The sequence below is a fragment of the Aquarana catesbeiana genome, linkage group LG12 (genome assembly GCF_042186555.1).
Source record: "Aquarana catesbeiana isolate 2022-GZ linkage group LG12, ASM4218655v1, whole genome shotgun sequence".
Taxonomy (NCBI): domain Eukaryota; kingdom Metazoa; phylum Chordata; class Amphibia; order Anura; family Ranidae; genus Aquarana; species Aquarana catesbeiana.
The window spans coordinates 204,012,050-204,028,893 of NC_133335.1; the positions used below are offsets into that span (position 1 = coordinate 204,012,050).

General features: G+C 43.9%; 1 protein-coding gene across 2 annotated transcripts in view; it reads left to right on the plus strand.

Annotated features, from left to right (window-relative positions):
• Positions 1-16,844, plus strand: part of SRC (SRC proto-oncogene, non-receptor tyrosine kinase) — a 116,255-nt gene that overhangs the window by 56,403 nt on the left and 43,008 nt on the right. For both annotated transcript variants that reach the window (XM_073606528.1, XM_073606529.1), the window contains exons 2-3: positions 3,903-4,140; positions 14,327-14,426. In XM_073606528.1, the coding sequence (XP_073462629.1) occupies positions 3,903-4,140; positions 14,327-14,426 (338 nt within the window). The remainder of the gene's footprint in view (positions 1-3,902; positions 4,141-14,326; positions 14,427-16,844) is intronic.

A 16,844-nucleotide genomic window follows, 5' to 3' on the forward strand; every position in this document is an offset into this window, starting at 1 on the left:
TTGGCTGCTCGCTAGTAGCCCATTGGATCTGGTAAGAGCATCCGATCGTTTGTGTTTGGTGGCTGCACATTCGATGTCAATTTCCACTCTTGGTGGTCCTCTTCACAAGCACATCGAACTTCTCCCCAGAAGTAGAAGTTTGAATCCATATTGAACTGTTTTTTTTTTCACTTCAGTCACCTTTTTCCTTTCTTGGAATGTTTCTATGATTCATCCTGTGTATTTTTATGGACGTTCTGATTTATTGATCACTTTTTATCAGTATCATGTTTGTATGATTTACACTCATTATTGGTGTCAGTTATTTTTATATTTTTACCATTTTTGCACTTTGATTGGTGTACAGATCTCAGCGCTGCCCTTTATATCACATTTACTTATACAATCAGTTCTATTGCAGTGTCAACAGCTTAATACTTTTCTGAGTGCTGCCGCCGTATAATTTTTATTGATCAATATACGTAGGAGGATTTGTTTGATCTGTGTATTACCTGAGACCAGTCCCTTCACTGGGTATATGTACAGCTTTACCACCACTTCTAACTACCTGAATTTGAGTTATCAGCATCTCGCAGCTCCAAACAGCAGAGCTCAGGTGTCCTGCAGTGCAGGGATCCACACTGATGAGGGGAGTGGGCAGAGTGACAGAGAGGAAGCTCATCAGTGTGCTACTTCCTGTCCAATCGCAAGTGAAAGTGAAACTGCAGTAGATAGATAGATAGATAGATAGATAGATTTTATTATAGCAAAATGTAAAAAAAAATATGTTTTTTTCAAAATAGTTTTTTTGTTTTATAGTGCAAAAAATAAAAAGTGCAGGGGTGATCAAATACCACCAAAACAAAGCTCTATTTTGTGGGAAAAAAAGGACGACAATTTTGTTTTGGGAGCCACGTTGCATGACTGCGCAATTGTCAGTTAAAGCGACGCAGTGCCGAATCGCAAAAAGTGCTCTGGTCTTTGGCCAGCAGAATGGTCCGGGGCTTAAGTGGTTTTTTAAATGCTTAATCTGGCCATAGATGGATCAACATTTGGCTGGTTCAGCAAGGACTGGCTACATTTCGATCCAGCTATGGCCATTGTTTGTGAAAATTGATTTTAAAGTAGAACTATAGGCAGAATTTTTTTTTTCTCCATTTTGAATAGAGTAATGAAGGGTTATAACCCCTGTCAGGTTTATTTTTGCCATCTGTGTCTCATTAGGGAGATTTGCCTTCACTTCCTGTTCCATAGTGAAAACAGGAAGTGAGAGGAAATCCCTGCAAATTAAGGGAATCCCTTGGGGACCCCCAGGTCACCTGAACTAGTGTTCCCATTGGAAGATTTCCCCTCTATTACTTTTCTGGTGGCAACACAGAATTTGTGATTTTTTTTCTTTTACCTTTAATGATGATCAAGCCACATGGGGGGGGGGGGGGGGGGCACATACAGAAAATAAAAACCTCACAGGTGTCCTACTTCATCTCCAAAAGGAAAACAAAGTTTTGCATTTAGTTATACTTTACATACAGTATACGCGTGATTTGGATACAAATCGCCCTGCATTCCTATTCAAATCACATGCGATGTCTGTGCAGTGCGATTTGAGTCATTCATTTGTATGGCTCTAATTGCCCCGCATCCGCACAAAAAAAAGTGCAGGACCCTATTTATATTTAATTATTTTAATTTTTTCCGTGCACTAGAATCGGACCGCATGGGTGTTCACTGTGTATCCAGCTTTAGTCCGTAGGGTTCAACATTGAGCTGGCCCACCCTTTGCAGCTATAACAGCTTCAACTCTTCTGGGAAGGCTGTCCACAAGGTTAAAGCGGACGTAAACCCATCCAGAAAACCGTTTAATTTACGGCACGTGCCGGAAATGTAACTATCATTGGTTGTGCTCTCAACCAAACTGTCAAACCATCCAATGATTGGTGTCATAACTGATCACATGTGCAGCATCATGGCAGTTGTAGTTTAAACAGAGGCAAAGATGGCAGCTTCCTTGGCTGAAAACCATAGGGGGGTTTACTTACAGTTTAAGGTGTCTATGGGAATGTTTGACCATTTTTCCAGAAGAGCATTTGTGAGGTCAGGCACTGATGTGGATGAGAAGGCCTGGCTCGCAGTCTCCGCTCTAATTCATCCCAAAGGTGTTCTATGGGGTTGAGATCAGGACTCTGTGCAGGCCAGTCAAGTTCCTTCACCCCAAACTCACTCATCCATGTCTTTATGGACCTTGCTTTGTGCACTGGTCACTTAGTGGAGGGGGGATTATGGTGTGGGGTGGTTTTTCAGGGGTTGGGCTTGGCTCCTTAGTGCCAGTGAAGGGAACTCTTAAGGCGTCAGCATACTAAGACATTTTGGACAATTTCATGCTCCCAACTTTGTGAGAACAGTTTGGGAATGGCCCCTTCCTGTTTCAACATGACTGTGCCCCAGTGCACAAAGCAAGGTCCATAAAGACATGGATGAGCAAGTTTGGGGTGGAGGAACTTAACTGGCCTGCACAGAATCCTGACCTCAACCTGATAGAACACCTTTTGGGATGAATTGGAGTGAAGACTGCGATCCAGACCTTCTTGTCCACATCAGTGCCTGACCTCACAAAGCCACTTCTGGAAGAATGGTCAAACATTCCCCATAGACACACTCCTAAACTTTGTGGACAGCTTTCCCACAAGAGTTGAAGCTGCAAAGGGTGGGCCAACTCAATTTTGAACCCTACGGACCAAGACCCCCATACACACTATTAGATTTTCTGCAAATTTTTGTCTTCAGATTTACCAAAACCATATGAGGTCAAACCTTAAGACTACGTTTCCACTATTGCGTCTCCAAAGTTGCGCGATTTTTGCCGCAACTTGAAGCAATGCCTGTGTATTCTTGAGGTCTATGGACCTCAAGTCGCATCAAAGTGGGACCAAAGTAGTGCAGGGACTACTTTTGAAGTCGCGTCTTGAAGTCGCACAGATATGAACGGGACTCATTGGAAAACATGGTATTACTTGTCATGCGACTTTTCAGTCCCGAATCGCATAAAAAGTTGCACAAGTGAAAACCGAGCCTAAGAGTTTCCATTTGTCTGCAGGCAGGCCCTTGCACTATATGGTTTTGGCAAATCTGAATACAAAAATCTGCAGAAAAATCTAATGGTGTGTATGAGGTTTTAGATTGGGATGCCATTAAAGTTCATGTAAAGGCAGGCGTCCCAATACATTTGGTAATATAGTGTATAATCTTATGGGAAGATGTTCTGGCGACGGGGTCTTTATGTGTTAGGAAATCGATGCCTTTGTTTCCATTGCTGACACTGATGCATGCTGGGTAATCGCAGCAAGTTAGCTATAGTTAAAGTTGGCCGGGCATGCATGCAATCTCAGTTTCTCATCCCCCAGCTCTATTAGCATTGACCTCCTCTTGCAGACATCATGTCCAGCGTTTTATTGCTGCTCCCGGCCACTGAATACTTCTCTGTTCCCTTCCATTCTGCTCCCCGATCACGTCTGTTTTACCACCTGTTGTTCCTTCATTCCTCCTCTGGCTCTTCTCCTTCCCATGCCAACCCCCCCCCCCCCCCCCCCTTTTATTCCTCTCCCCTCCCATGTTTTGCCGTCACAGCACATTCCAAGACATTCAATTAAGTCTCCCCCACCTCCACATTTCTCCTTTCCAGGGCTGGGAGGGAATTTGTTACATTTCGCTTAATTCAGCTGGCAGGTCGTGACCTCATTTGGGGGTCCGCGAGACCCCCCCCCCCCCCCCACCTCCATTAGAATCCATCACCGATAAGTTCTATTAAGTGAATTAACCTGCAGAACTCCAGGCTTGTCGAGTCTATTAACACATTCCTGCACCTATAATGTTGTGCTGACCTGTCTGCGATACTGACGCACACCCTTTTTTTGTCCTACGTACAGATGGGCGGTACGAAGAGTAAGCCAAGGGAAGCCGGCCAGCGGAGCCGCAGTCTGGATATCGCTGAGGGGTCCCACACACCTTTCCCTTCGCTGTCTGCTTCTCAGACCCCCAGCAAGAGCCTGGAATCCCATCGACCCGCCAATCAGCCGTTTGGGGGCAACTGCGATCACACGCTGTTCGGAGGGGTCAATTTTTCCGATTCCATCACCTCTCCGCAGAGGACTGGACCACTGGCAGGTTAGTACATGGGCATGAGCGTTTTTGTGGCACAAAACTGGTTTTGATAAACCAAGTTGGGCGCAATTCAGAACTTTTACCAGCTTGTCCTTAACTGCTTCGTTTGCTTTTAGGATAGGTTCACACCTATGCGTTTTTTAGATCTGCAGAAACGCACTACAGTCCCTTTAACATTCATTCCTATGGGTCATGGTTACATCTGTGCAGTTTCCACTACTCTATATCGATTTATATATATATATATATTTAATATATTTTTTTTTTTTTTGGAAAGGTGAAAGGACTTTTTTGCACAACCCATTCAGTAGAAATGAAAGGCAAAACATTTGTGTATACAGCGAGGAAAAAAAAAAAAGTATTTGCTCCCCTGCTGATTTTGTACATTTTCCCACTGACAAAGAAATGATCAGTCTGTTATTTTAATGGTAGGTTTAATACTAACAATGAGAGACAGAATAACAACAAAAAATATCCAGAAAAATGCATTTCAAAAACGTTATAAATTGATTTGCATTTTAACGAGTGAAATAAGTATTTGATCCCCTATCAATCAGCAAGATTTCTGTCTCCCAGGTGTCTTCTATACAGGTAACAAGCTGAGATTAGGAGCATTCCCTTAAAGGGAGTGCTCCTAATCTTAGCTTTTTACCTGTATGAAAGACACCTGTCCACAGAAGCAATTAGATTCCAATCTCTCCACCATGGCTAAGACCAAAGAGCTGTCCAAGGATGTCGGGGACAAGATTGTAGACCTACACAGGGCTACAAGACCATCGCCAAGCAGCTTGGTGAGAGGGCGACAACAGTTGGTGCGATTATTCGCAAATGGAAGAAACGCAAAATACCTGTCAATCTCCCTCAGTCTGGGGCTCCATGCAAGATCTCACCTCGTGGAGTTTCAATGATCATGAGAACGGTGAGGATTCAGCCCAGAACTACACAGGAGAATCTTGTTAATGATCTCAAGGCAGCTGGGACCATAGTCACCAAGAAAACAATTGGTAACACATTACGCCATAAAGGACTGAAATCCTGCAGTGCCCGCAAAGTCCCCCTGCTCAAGAAAGCACATGTACAGGCCCCTCTGAAGTTTGCTAATGAACATCTGAATGATTCAGAGGAGAACTGGGTGAAAGTGTTATGGTCAGATGAGGCCAAAATCAAGCGCTTTGGCATCAACTTAACTCAACTGGAGAAGGAGGAATGTTGCCTATGACCCCAAGAGCACCATCCCCACCGAAAAACATGGAGGTGGAACCATTATGCTCCGGGGGTGTTTTTCTGCTAATGGGACAGGACAACTTCACTGCATCAAAGGGACGATAACCCAATACACACGGCCAAGGCAACAAAGGAGTGGCTCAAGAAGAAGCGCATTAAGGTCCTGGAGTGGCCTAGCCAGTCTCAAGACTTTAATCCCATAGAAAATATGTGGAGGGAGCTGAAGGTTCGAGTTACCAAATGTCAGCCTCAAAACCTTAAAGTGATTGTGAAAGTAAATAAAAAAAATAAATAACATATCATACTTGCCTCCACTGTGCAGCTCGTTTTGCACAGAGTGGCCCCGAACATCGTCTTCTGGGGTCCCCCAGCGGCTCCTCCCCACATCTGGTAACCCCCTCGGAGAAGCGCTTCCCGGGGGTCGGGGGGGGGGTTACCTTGCGGGCACGCTCCCGAGTCCAGCATTCGGTGTCCATAGAGGCCGAATGCAGGACTCGGCCCCGCCCCCCGGTGCTCGCGTCATTGGATTTGATTGACAGCAGTGGGAGCCAATGGCTGCGCTGTAATCAATCTATCCAATCAAGAGCCGAGAACCCCCCTGGGCAGAGAGACCGCGCGTCCCCACTGGGTCAAGTTCGAGGGTTCAGGTAAGTAAAACGGACGGGGGGGGGGGTCTGGTATACTAGAGTATCTGTACATAGGACAAAAATAAGCCGTACGCTCCATAGAGTTGGGCTTTATGGCAGGGTGGCCAGAAGAAAGCCATTACTTTCAGCAAAAAGCAAAATGGCACGTTTTGAATTTGCGAAAAGGCATGTGGGAGACTCCCAAAATGTATGGAGGAAGGTGCTCTGGTCTGATGAGACTAAAATTGAACATTTTGGCCATCAAAGAAAACGCTTTGTCTGGTGCAAACCCAACACATCACATCACCCAAAGAACACCATCCCCACAGTGAAACATGGTGGTGGCAGCATCATGCTGTGGGGATGTTTTTCAGCAGTCGGGACTGGGAAACTGGTCAGAGTTGAGGGAAAGATGGATGGTGCTAAATACAGGGATATTCTTGAGCAAAACCTGTACCACTCTGTGTGTGTGATTTGAGGCTAGGACGGAGTTTCCCCTTCCAGCCGGACAATGACCCCAAACACACTTGAGTGGTTTAAGGATAAATATGTAAATATGTTGGAATGGCCTAGTCAAAGCCCAGACCTCAATCCAATAGAAAATCTGTGGTTAGACTTAAAGATTGCTGTTCACAGGCGCAAACCATCCAACTTGAAGGAGCTGGAGCAGTTTTGCAAGGAGGAATGAGCAAAAATCCCAGTGGTAAGATGTGGTAAGATCATAGAGACTTATCCAAAGCGACTTGGAGCTGTGATAGCCTCAAAAGGTGGCTCCACAAAGTTTTGACTTTAGTGGGGTGAATAGTTTTGCACATTGACTTTTTTTCTGTTATTTTGTCCTATTTGTTTGCTTCACAATAATAAAAAAAAATAAATCTTTAAAGTTGTGGGCATGTTCTGTAAATTAAATGATGCAAACCCTCAAACAAGCCATGTTAATTCCAGGTTGTGAGGCAACAAAACACGAAAAATGCCAAGGTGGTGGTAAATACTTTTGCAAGGAACTGTATTTCGGTCGTTAAAATGCAAAGCAATTTATACATTTTTTTTTAAATGGGTTATTCTTGATTTTTCTTGTTGGTTTTTTTTTTTTTTTTTTTTTTTTAATTTTTTTTTTTTTCAAATAACAGTTTTTATTATTATTATCATTCTCAGTTGCAGTAAAGAAGCATGGAAAGTTGTAAATATTATCCAACATATCTTATCCACTATTAAACATATATATATGTGAAGCAAGGGTGTTAAATTCGTGTTACGTCTCAAAGATATCTCATCGTTTAACTTATAGCAATTCCTTTTGTAGATAGAGGATGTTAATCCAGTTACATTATAGTAGAATAATATCTATGAGAACTCAGATATTTTAAAATCTGTGATATAGAAGGAGGAATAGAAAAAGAGAGAGAGAAAAAAAAACAAGGGGGAAGAGAGAGGGAGATATACAGTAGGCCATCTGAGTAAGGTTGATACCTGGTCATGGTGGGTCCTCCCGGAGATGCCACAGTTCCCAGACCCCGTTGTGAGCCTCCAGTCTGTCCTGCATCCTAGCCGTCATTTTCTCCATCAGTTCAATATCTTTAATTCTCGAGTAAAGATCTTCAGGAGAGGGTGGGGAACGGCGTTTCCAGTTTAGAGCTACTAGGCATCTGGCTGCTGTGAGTATGTGTCTTACTAATTTCTTATATGGCGTGCGTAGTTTGAGTGGTGATAGACCCAGTAAGAAGAACTTTGGAGAAGCTCGGACCTGCATTTCCAAGAGATGGGACAGTAGGAGTTGGACCTTGTCCCAAAAGGGGGTAATCAGCGGGCACTCCCAATAGATATGTATGAGGGTGCCCTTTCCTCCCTGACAGCGCCAGCAACGATCTGAACTAGTGGGGAAAATTGCATGGAGCACATCTGGGGTCATATACCAGAAGAATAAAATTTTGTATGCATTTTCCTTATAGAGAGTGCATAATGAACTCTTTGCTGTCTGGTTCCAGATCGCCTGCCATTGTGCTATAGGGAGTTCCTCATCAAGCATTTTCTCCCATTTAAGCATGTAGGAGTGCTTTCCTTGCTCTTCTAGGGAGAAGGTATTTAAAATCTTGTAAATTCCCGATATGATACCCTTCTGGGCATTCCCCTCCAATATTATAGTTTCAAAGGAGGTTGGGGGAGAGAACTGCAGGTTCGAGGTTATAGTTAGTGCGTAGTGTCGGATTTGTAAGTATCCATAGAATGCCTGTTTCGGCAAGCCATGTTTTGCTTGTAATTCAGAAAAAGGTAATAATTTACGGGATCTGGGTTCCACTATACTCCCAAAATGGAATAGGTTCCTAGAGGACCAGGGGTGGGACATCTGATGTGTTAGACTATCTGGCACTTTGGGATTGCAGATAAAAGAGGTCATTGGTGATTTCTCTGAAGATAGTTTATGGGGTCGGGCCAGCGTGCGCCAAGTCCGCCGTAGCAGAGACATGGGGCCTAGCATCCGATCGGGGGGCACCTCCGCACTCGCACTCCATAGCAGGTTGTTCGGGTGTATTGGGGCTAGCCAAAGCTTTTCAATTTCAGTCCATTTGTTATATGATTTATGTGTAAACCATGAGGCTATCGCTTTTAGTTGCGCAGCCTGGTAATATTTAATAATATCAGGGAATGCCAGGCCTCCCTCGCTACGCGACGCCAGCATTACCGTCCTCGGTATCCTATGCCTTTTATAGTTCCAAACAAATTGGAGTAAGTCCGCCTGGAGCTTTTTCAAGTGTTTGAGTGGTATAGGGATAGGGAGTGTTTGGAAGAGATATAGGAGCTTCGGGAGGATGGTCATCTTAATAGAGGCTATACGGCCCAAAAGGGAGATATGGTGTTTTTTCCACTGTGCCAGTGATGCTCTAATGGAGCGAAAGAGGGGTGGGAAGTTTTCTTGGTATAAGGTATCGTATTTTGGAGTAATGAAGGTCCCTAAATATTTCAGAGCTGTGGTTTTTCCAGCTATAGTGGAAGTTGGCTTTTAGTAGTGTGAGTTCGGTAGCAGGAATATGTATAGGCAGGGCTTCCGATTTTGATGCATTGATTTTATAACCTGAGAGAGCTCTAAAGTTGTCTAGTTCCCTATGTAGGACCGGGAGGGTGGTATGGGGTTGGGTCAGTGTAAGGATGATATCATCAGCAAATAGGGAGATCTTAAATTCCCTATCTCTAACCATTATCCCCCTTATGTCCTGGTTATTCCGGATCGTGGCGGCCAGGGGTTCCACACATAGTGCAAATAGCAGGGGCGACAGTGGGCACCCCTGCCTGGTGCCATTTGCCACCGAAAAAGGTGTGGAGAGTGCGAAGGGGGTTCTGACCTGTGAGGAGGGGTTGGAGTAAAGGTGCTTGATTGCTCGCATAAAAGGTCCACGAAAGCCCATGTGGGTCAGCGTGGCGAACAGGAAGGGCCACCCCAAACGGTCAAAGGCCTTCTCGGCGTCAAGGCTCAGTAGCATGGAGGTGAGTCCCCCCCTGCCCGCCACGTCCACCAGATCAATCACCCTTCTGGTGTTGTCACCTGCTTGCCGCATTGGGACAAACCCCACCTGATCTTTGTGGACCATCGATGGAAGGATCGTGTTTAGGTGGTTGGATAAAAGCTTAGTGAAAATTTTTAGGTCGGAGTTCAGGAGGGCAATGGGTCTATAATTGGCGCATAGGGATGGATCTTTGTCTGGTTTGGGGATTAGGGTGATATATGATCGCTGCATATCTAGGGGGATGGGGGTGTCACGGAGGAAGGTATTAAACAGCCTACACATATGGGGGAGCAATTGATGAAGGAATGTCTTATAATATTCATAGGGAAAACCGTCCGGGCCAGGGGCTTTATGGGATGGTAGGGTTTTGATAGTCAATTCTAATTCTTCTTCCGAGATCTGTGCGTTAAGCGATTGCAGGTCGGATAGTTGGAGTTTTGGGATACCGCTCTGTTCTAAATATTGTCGCATCTTTTGGGATAGGTCTGGGGAGGGAGGATTACTGGGTATGTCAGGGCTGTTGTACAGATTTTTGTAGAAATCTGCAAAGGTGTGGGCAATGTCCACTGGATGAGATAGTAGCTGACCTGATTTGTTTTTAATCTGATTTGGGGATAGCATGTGGGTGCGTTCACGGAGTTTATTGGCCAGAAGAGTATGGGCCTTATTGCCTTTGTCGTAAAACATTTGTTTCAGCCTGGTCAAGGCTTTCTCTACCTGACCTAGGGCCAGGTCCCGAAGGGTCATACGTAGGTTAGTTATTTTTTTAAGCAAGGGTACTGTGGGGTTAGTTTGGAGCTTGTGTTCTAGTGTTTTGAGTTCTCTTTCCGCTTTCACTTTTGCGGCTTTATTTTTAATTTTTTTTGTTATGCTGTCTCTCACTGTTAAAATAAACCTACCATTAAAATTTATATGCTGATCATTTCTTTGTCAGTGGGCACACGTAGAAAATCAGCAGGGGATCAAATAATTTTTTTCCCTCACTGTACATATAAAAAAACCTTTATAAACACTTTTCTTCTTTCTTCTCATAAGAGCTCCAGTGCGTGCGGCGTGTCATTAGGATTGGTTCCCACATGCATCTCCTGCAATTTTCTGTGTGGCTGATTGTGGGAGCAGATTTTTGAATGCTATGCTTACAATTAAAAACTTGAACATCTTTTGTCATTTATCAGGACTTTGGAACGGTATTGCTGAGCACTCATTACAGCTTTTAAAGCCAACCTTTTTTAATAGTGAAAGTAAATGTACAATAGGGTGGGGGGGACTTTGGTATCAAAACAGATAGTCACCCTCCCCTAGGTATAAACAATATAATGAATAACAAACTCCCACCATTCCAAAAATGAAAGAAAGGAAATTGGGAATTATATGTGCCAGAAAAATAATCAAAAAGTACCAATAAAAAATACACTTTTAATAATAGATTAAAATGATTGCATTCTAAAAAAAACACATTTTTATCAGCCACTATGAGAGAGTCTTTATAAAAACCAAAAGAGAGAGAGCGAGAGAGAGACTCTTTGCATTGAAGACAAGAAAGTGGAGCCTGAAGAAACTCCTTTTAAGCGAAATGCGTCAATCCTATCTTTTTTTCAGAAATCCAGATACGTATATACAGTATGTATCCCCTTGATTGAATAGTAGCTGATAAAAATTTGTTTTTTATAATGTGGTTAATTTAACGTATTAATAAAAGTGTACTTCTTTTTTTTTTTTTTTTTTCTGGCACATGTAAACCCCCCCCTTTCCTGGCTTTTCTTTTTTGGAACGGTGGGAGTTTATTATTCATTATGTTGTAAATGTGAAAGTAACCACTAATCCTGCTCTGCACCCCTCCTCCACCATATCTGGAATTCTTCTCTTAAATTTTTTGTATTTATTTTTTGGGAGCCGTTACCTTTTTCCTGACAGGTACTCGCCCCCACTTCCGCAGTTCTTACCTAGGTGAGAATTATGAATGTTTGGCCCACCCAGCCCCCCGCATGCAAACCTGCTGGGACACGTCCCAGGGAGCTGTAGGACCAATATGATGGCGCGGCGTGATCCAGCACATGCGCAGCGGGGAGTCGGCTGTGAAGCAGCTGGCTCCCATAGGTAAGATGGCAGCGGCGAGGATCCGAAGACCTGTAAAGACAGTGTTGTACATCTAAGCTGGTGAGTACCGGTTTAATAATAGTCAGCAGCTACAGAATTTGTAGCTGCTAACTTTTTTTTTTTTTTTTTGTACAAACAACTGGCGTTCCTATTTAAACCTGGGACTGTCAAGTGGCAAGGTTTAGGGCCTCACCTGCGGCCCCCTAACATCCCCAAAGGACTGCACATAATGTTCAGTATATATAACTTTATAGAAGACAGTCCAAGACTGCAGAATGAATAGAGGCAAAATCATAAACTGTAGAGGTGCTACAGATGTGGTTGGAGACCCGCTCTAAGGTCTTTCACACGGGCGGCAAAAACAAGTGGTTGATCTGAACGCCCCTTTCTGCCCACCTACATGGTAGTTAGAGGGGATTGTACACATGCTGTGATGCCATGTGTCACATCAAATTTACCTCGGCATACTAAAGTTTGACAGGGGGGGCCACCTGTCATACTTGCCCATTAAAGTCAATGGGGCAGCGCCGCAATTGCACACCAAACGTTTTGGCTCACGGTTGCGGCGTGGTGTTTCAATACAAAATCCCCACTGTGCTGGGGGAAAAATAGCCCAGCTAAAAAAAAAAATGTATTTAGGAAGCGGCAGTATCTCCTTCTCAATGCCTGGCAGCCACATCTCATCTGCCCTCCTGAAAGTGGACTATTGTTTGCTTTTTTGGAGGGCAGAAGCAGCTGCCCCATGTGTGAAAAGAGGCTCTAGAGCAGTGGTCATCAACCCTATCCTCAGGGCCCACTAACAGGCCAGGTTTGCAAGATAACTGAAATACATCACAGGTGATATCATTTGCTGCTCAGTGATTGCAGTATTCTAGTCTGCATCTCCCCAAGGTATTACATAAAACCTGGCCTGTTAGTGGGCTCTGAGCCCGAGGACAGGGTTGATGACCGCTGGTCTAGAAGACAATCAGAGACTGGGAACATAACAATAAACTGCAAGAGATCACTGCTATTGCGTCTCCTTAAAAAATGCCACTGCTGACTACTGGGGTCCTAGGACAATATAGCAACGCCAAAAGGCTGAATGCGGGTTCAGCACCAGGGGCCTAAAGTATGCCTGTCCTGGTGTAAAATGTTTCTAAAGTGACACCTTGTGGGCACTGCAAGTACCTCTGTTAAGCTGGCCCAACACATTACAACCTAATTGTGAGAACTCTGTACAATCTGATTAACCACATTGTGATGTGATGGCCTGCCTGAGCAATCCATTTATTTAATGTCCAGTCATGCTGGACGTTACTACATTAATACGTCATTAGTCAAAAATTGTGCAGTCAGTTTGCAAAGTGTATGGTCCTCTTTAGTTTTTCAATCAATTGCTGTGGAACCTTGGAATCTATGCCCAGGCTGTAAATGGGTTTTTGACGTCTGCCAAAAGGCCAGCTCTGCCCACTTAGTCAAAGGTCAACCAACAGAACATCAGTGGACAGTAGAAGCTCTGCCATTTGATAGCTTGGTGATGAGGGTGGTACCTAATGTTGAGGGGGTATTGTCTGTTATAAAGCTGCAATCGATTGGTCCTCAGATCGTACACCACCAAATGTCAGATCCTTCAGTGTGGTTTGTGGATCATTCAGAACCTACCTATATAGAGCATTGAGCACCAACCCATTCTCTGGATTACAGCACTTCTGGGTTTCCACTTATAACATGGAAAACCGGGCTCTGTGTAATTCATTGCATGTAGTACACAATGTAACTAATAACTTCGAATTCTGCTTTGATTTGCCACTTTAAGTTTGTTATGGACAACCAATATGGCCAGTGCGTTTTTGGGGACAGGACTTCTCCTTCTTCAGGGCTTGTGCAGTGATTGGTGAAATGATCAGGATGAATTGATTGAAACGTTAACTTGAGGCTGGATCAAAGCTTGGGAAAAAGTTAAAGAAGCGGAACTTCACTAAATTGGATAAAAAAAAAATTGGGGTGTGGGGATGCAGGGAGTGGGCACCTGGTTTTGACAGGTACCTGCTCCCACTAGGCGGTCCGAGCAGAAGTTGCTCTCCCCTTTTCACCACAGATTTCTGGGACATGTGGCAGATCCTAGCTATTCACAAAACACAGTGCGGCCCCTGCATGTGCGGTGTGAAGCCAAAAGGGAGTCCCAGCCAGCTTCCCTTAGTAAACATGGCGGAGCCGGAGACTGAAGAACCAGATCAGGTAAAGATGGTGTTGAATCCCTGGACTGTTAAGGGTCCTTTTATTAATAAGGCAGCAGCTACAGTATTTGAAACCATGTGTATGGAATAACTTATTCATAGTTTGTTGTTGTTAGATGCGTTTGCACAGAACTCAGTCACCACTAGCTTGGGTGGCCACTGAGACCAGAAGTGAGCAGAATTTCTTCAATGGGGGGGCGCAGACCACTAATTTTTTTTGAATCAGAAAAGGTGAAACCCTCTGTAAGGTGTTGTGTGGTTTTTATTTTTTATTTATTTTTATTTTTTTTTAATTGCTGTCTGTGTCCCAATTGGGGAAATCTCTCCACTTCCTGTATGTTCAATATGACCGGAAGTGCAGAAAAACTTTACAGATGGTATAAAACCTTAACAGATGTTAACCTTTCCGCAGTGTAACCAAAACATGTTTTAGCTGGAGTTGGAATCTAAGCATCTTGGCCTAATCTTATAAGAAGCACATGTCCTCAAATTTACATGATTTTTACTTTCTCTCTCTCTTTAGGGGGAGTCACCACCTTTGTCGCTCTTTATGATTATGAGTCTCGCACAGAAACAGACTTATCATTCAAAAAGGGGGACAGACTGCAAATCGTCAACAACACGTGAGTTAGCTCATATATATACCTTTTTTGTTTTATTTTTACTTTCTGCTTAATGGTCAGATTCCAGAACAAACCTGCCTGCATTAAAGTGGTTGTCCTCAGCTGATGCACAGAGATGAAACAAATCCCCTTACATAAGTTGTCCCTATTTATCTGCAGTCTTCTCTTCTCTACATCTGTTCAAAGTGTACAATTTATACAGCTTGTCTGAGCTTTTAGAAAAATTGGGATGGAGAGCCGAAATTACAGACTGCAGAGCTCTGAGAGCTGATTGGAGGGAAGGGGGCCCCCCCTTCACACCGCCCATAGGAACAGAGCAGAGGCTGTCAATCAGCTGGAGATCCCTCCCCTGTCGCCCTATTTTCTTTGGTGTCTGGAAAGAAGAGGAACAAAGTAGCAGACCGAAATGACACTTGGTGCTCTTAATTGAGACAAGTACACACTATAGAGCGATGAGCTTTGTTTATATTTCATTTCTGAGGTTTAAAACCACTTGCCGACCACCCGCCACGCAATATACCTCTACGTCATTTCGTGCACTAGCCCGTGTGTGTGTGCGTGCCAATTGGCCAATGGGGAGGCCGGTCAGCGGGTCCGGCGGACGCAATGTCTGCCGGCCACCCGCGATCTTTCCACACAGAGGTAGAACGGCAATCTGCCTACGTAAGCAAGGCAGGTTGTCGTTCTGACAGGGGACAACATGGAGATCTTGTGTTCCTGCCAAGCAGGAACACGGATCTCTGTGTTGTCCAAGTCAGTCCATCCCCCACACAGACACTCCCAGGGAACACACTTTAACCCCTTGATTGCCCCTGGTGTTAACCCCTTCCCTGCCAGTGTCATTAGTACCGTAACCGTGCATTTTTGTTAGCACTGATCTCTAATGTCACTGGTTCCCAAAAAAAGTGTTGAAAGTGTCAGATGTCAGATTTGTCTGCTGCAATGTCGCAGTCCTGCTAAAAATCGCTGATCGCTGGCATTACTAGTTAAAAATATAAATAAAATACAAAATTCCATAAAAATATCCCATAGTTTGTAGACACTAACTTTTGCGCAAACCAATCAATATATGCTTAATGGAATTTTTTTTTTTTTTTACCAAAAATATATAGCAGAATGCATAGCCACTGCTCTCGTGCACATCGCTGGATCGAGATGGGGCTCAGGTAAGTATTGGAGGGAGCTGGGAGGCTGCTCTACACAGGTTTTTTTACCTTCATGTAGAGCTGCACGATTCTGGCCAAAATGAGAATCACAATTTTTTTTTGCTTGGAATAAAAAGATCACGATTCTCGCGGCATAAAATCTTTCACATTATACAAAAAAATTGGGCTAACTTTACTGGTTAGTTTTTTATTTTTTTATTTTTTGTTTTTTTTATTAATTGAAATTTGAAATTTGAAAGACTGCTGCGCAAATACAGTGTGACATAAAATATTGCAACAACCACGATTTTATTCTCTAGGGTCCCTCTACTAAATATATTATACTACTCTATATATTATGTTTGGGGGTTCTAAGTAATTAAGTCGTTTCAGAAAAAGGTTAAGGGCTCTTTTACACGGGGCGGATCAGTGATGAACTGCCCAGTGAATATCCGCTTGCTCAGCGGGGATTGCTCCGCCGACGGACGGACCTGTCAGAGCGCCGCTCTCCCCTATGGGGGATCGGATGATGACGGACCGTAGTGTCCGTCGTCATCCGATCCGAGAACGGATGGAAAAGTAGGGTTTTCCTCCATTACACTTTTAGGATCGGAGCGGGTCGGATGTCAGCGGACATGTCACCGCTGACATCCGACGCTCCGTAGGGATACATGTATGTCCGTTTTTCATCCGAAAACGGAAGGATGAAAAACGGACATACGGATCCTCCGTGTGAAAGAGCCCTTAGTGTTTAAGTGGTTCAGCTTCCCTCATTTACACACCAAAGTGTATTCCTTTGATCTAAAGGACACATTGTTACAATGTTTATACTTCAGTTCCTCTGCTAAAGAATGTTGTGATTCTTGGCAGACTGCCCATGGTTTTTTTTTTTTTTTCTTCCCCCTTTCTTTTGACTGCTGTTGGCTTTAACAGAAAGAATCGGGAAAAATTTTGTCAAGATCGCAACGGGGGAAAATCACGATAACAATTAATTGTGCAGCTCTACCTTCATGCATAGAATGCATGAAGGTAAAAAACATTGAGCCTTTTAAAACCACTTTAGATGAATTAATGGAAGTTGAAAGTGCCGCTAATTATTATTCAGCCAGCACAGTAGGGGCGACTGAATTTCGATCTACGTGTTGCCACCCCCACTCAACAGAAGTCAATCTAATGATCGACTTCCTTTGAACAGGCTTGTTGGAAAGCCTTTCTTTCCCCCCCCCACTGCCAGAATACAATCTCCCGGTGGTGGGGAATTCCTCTATCCACC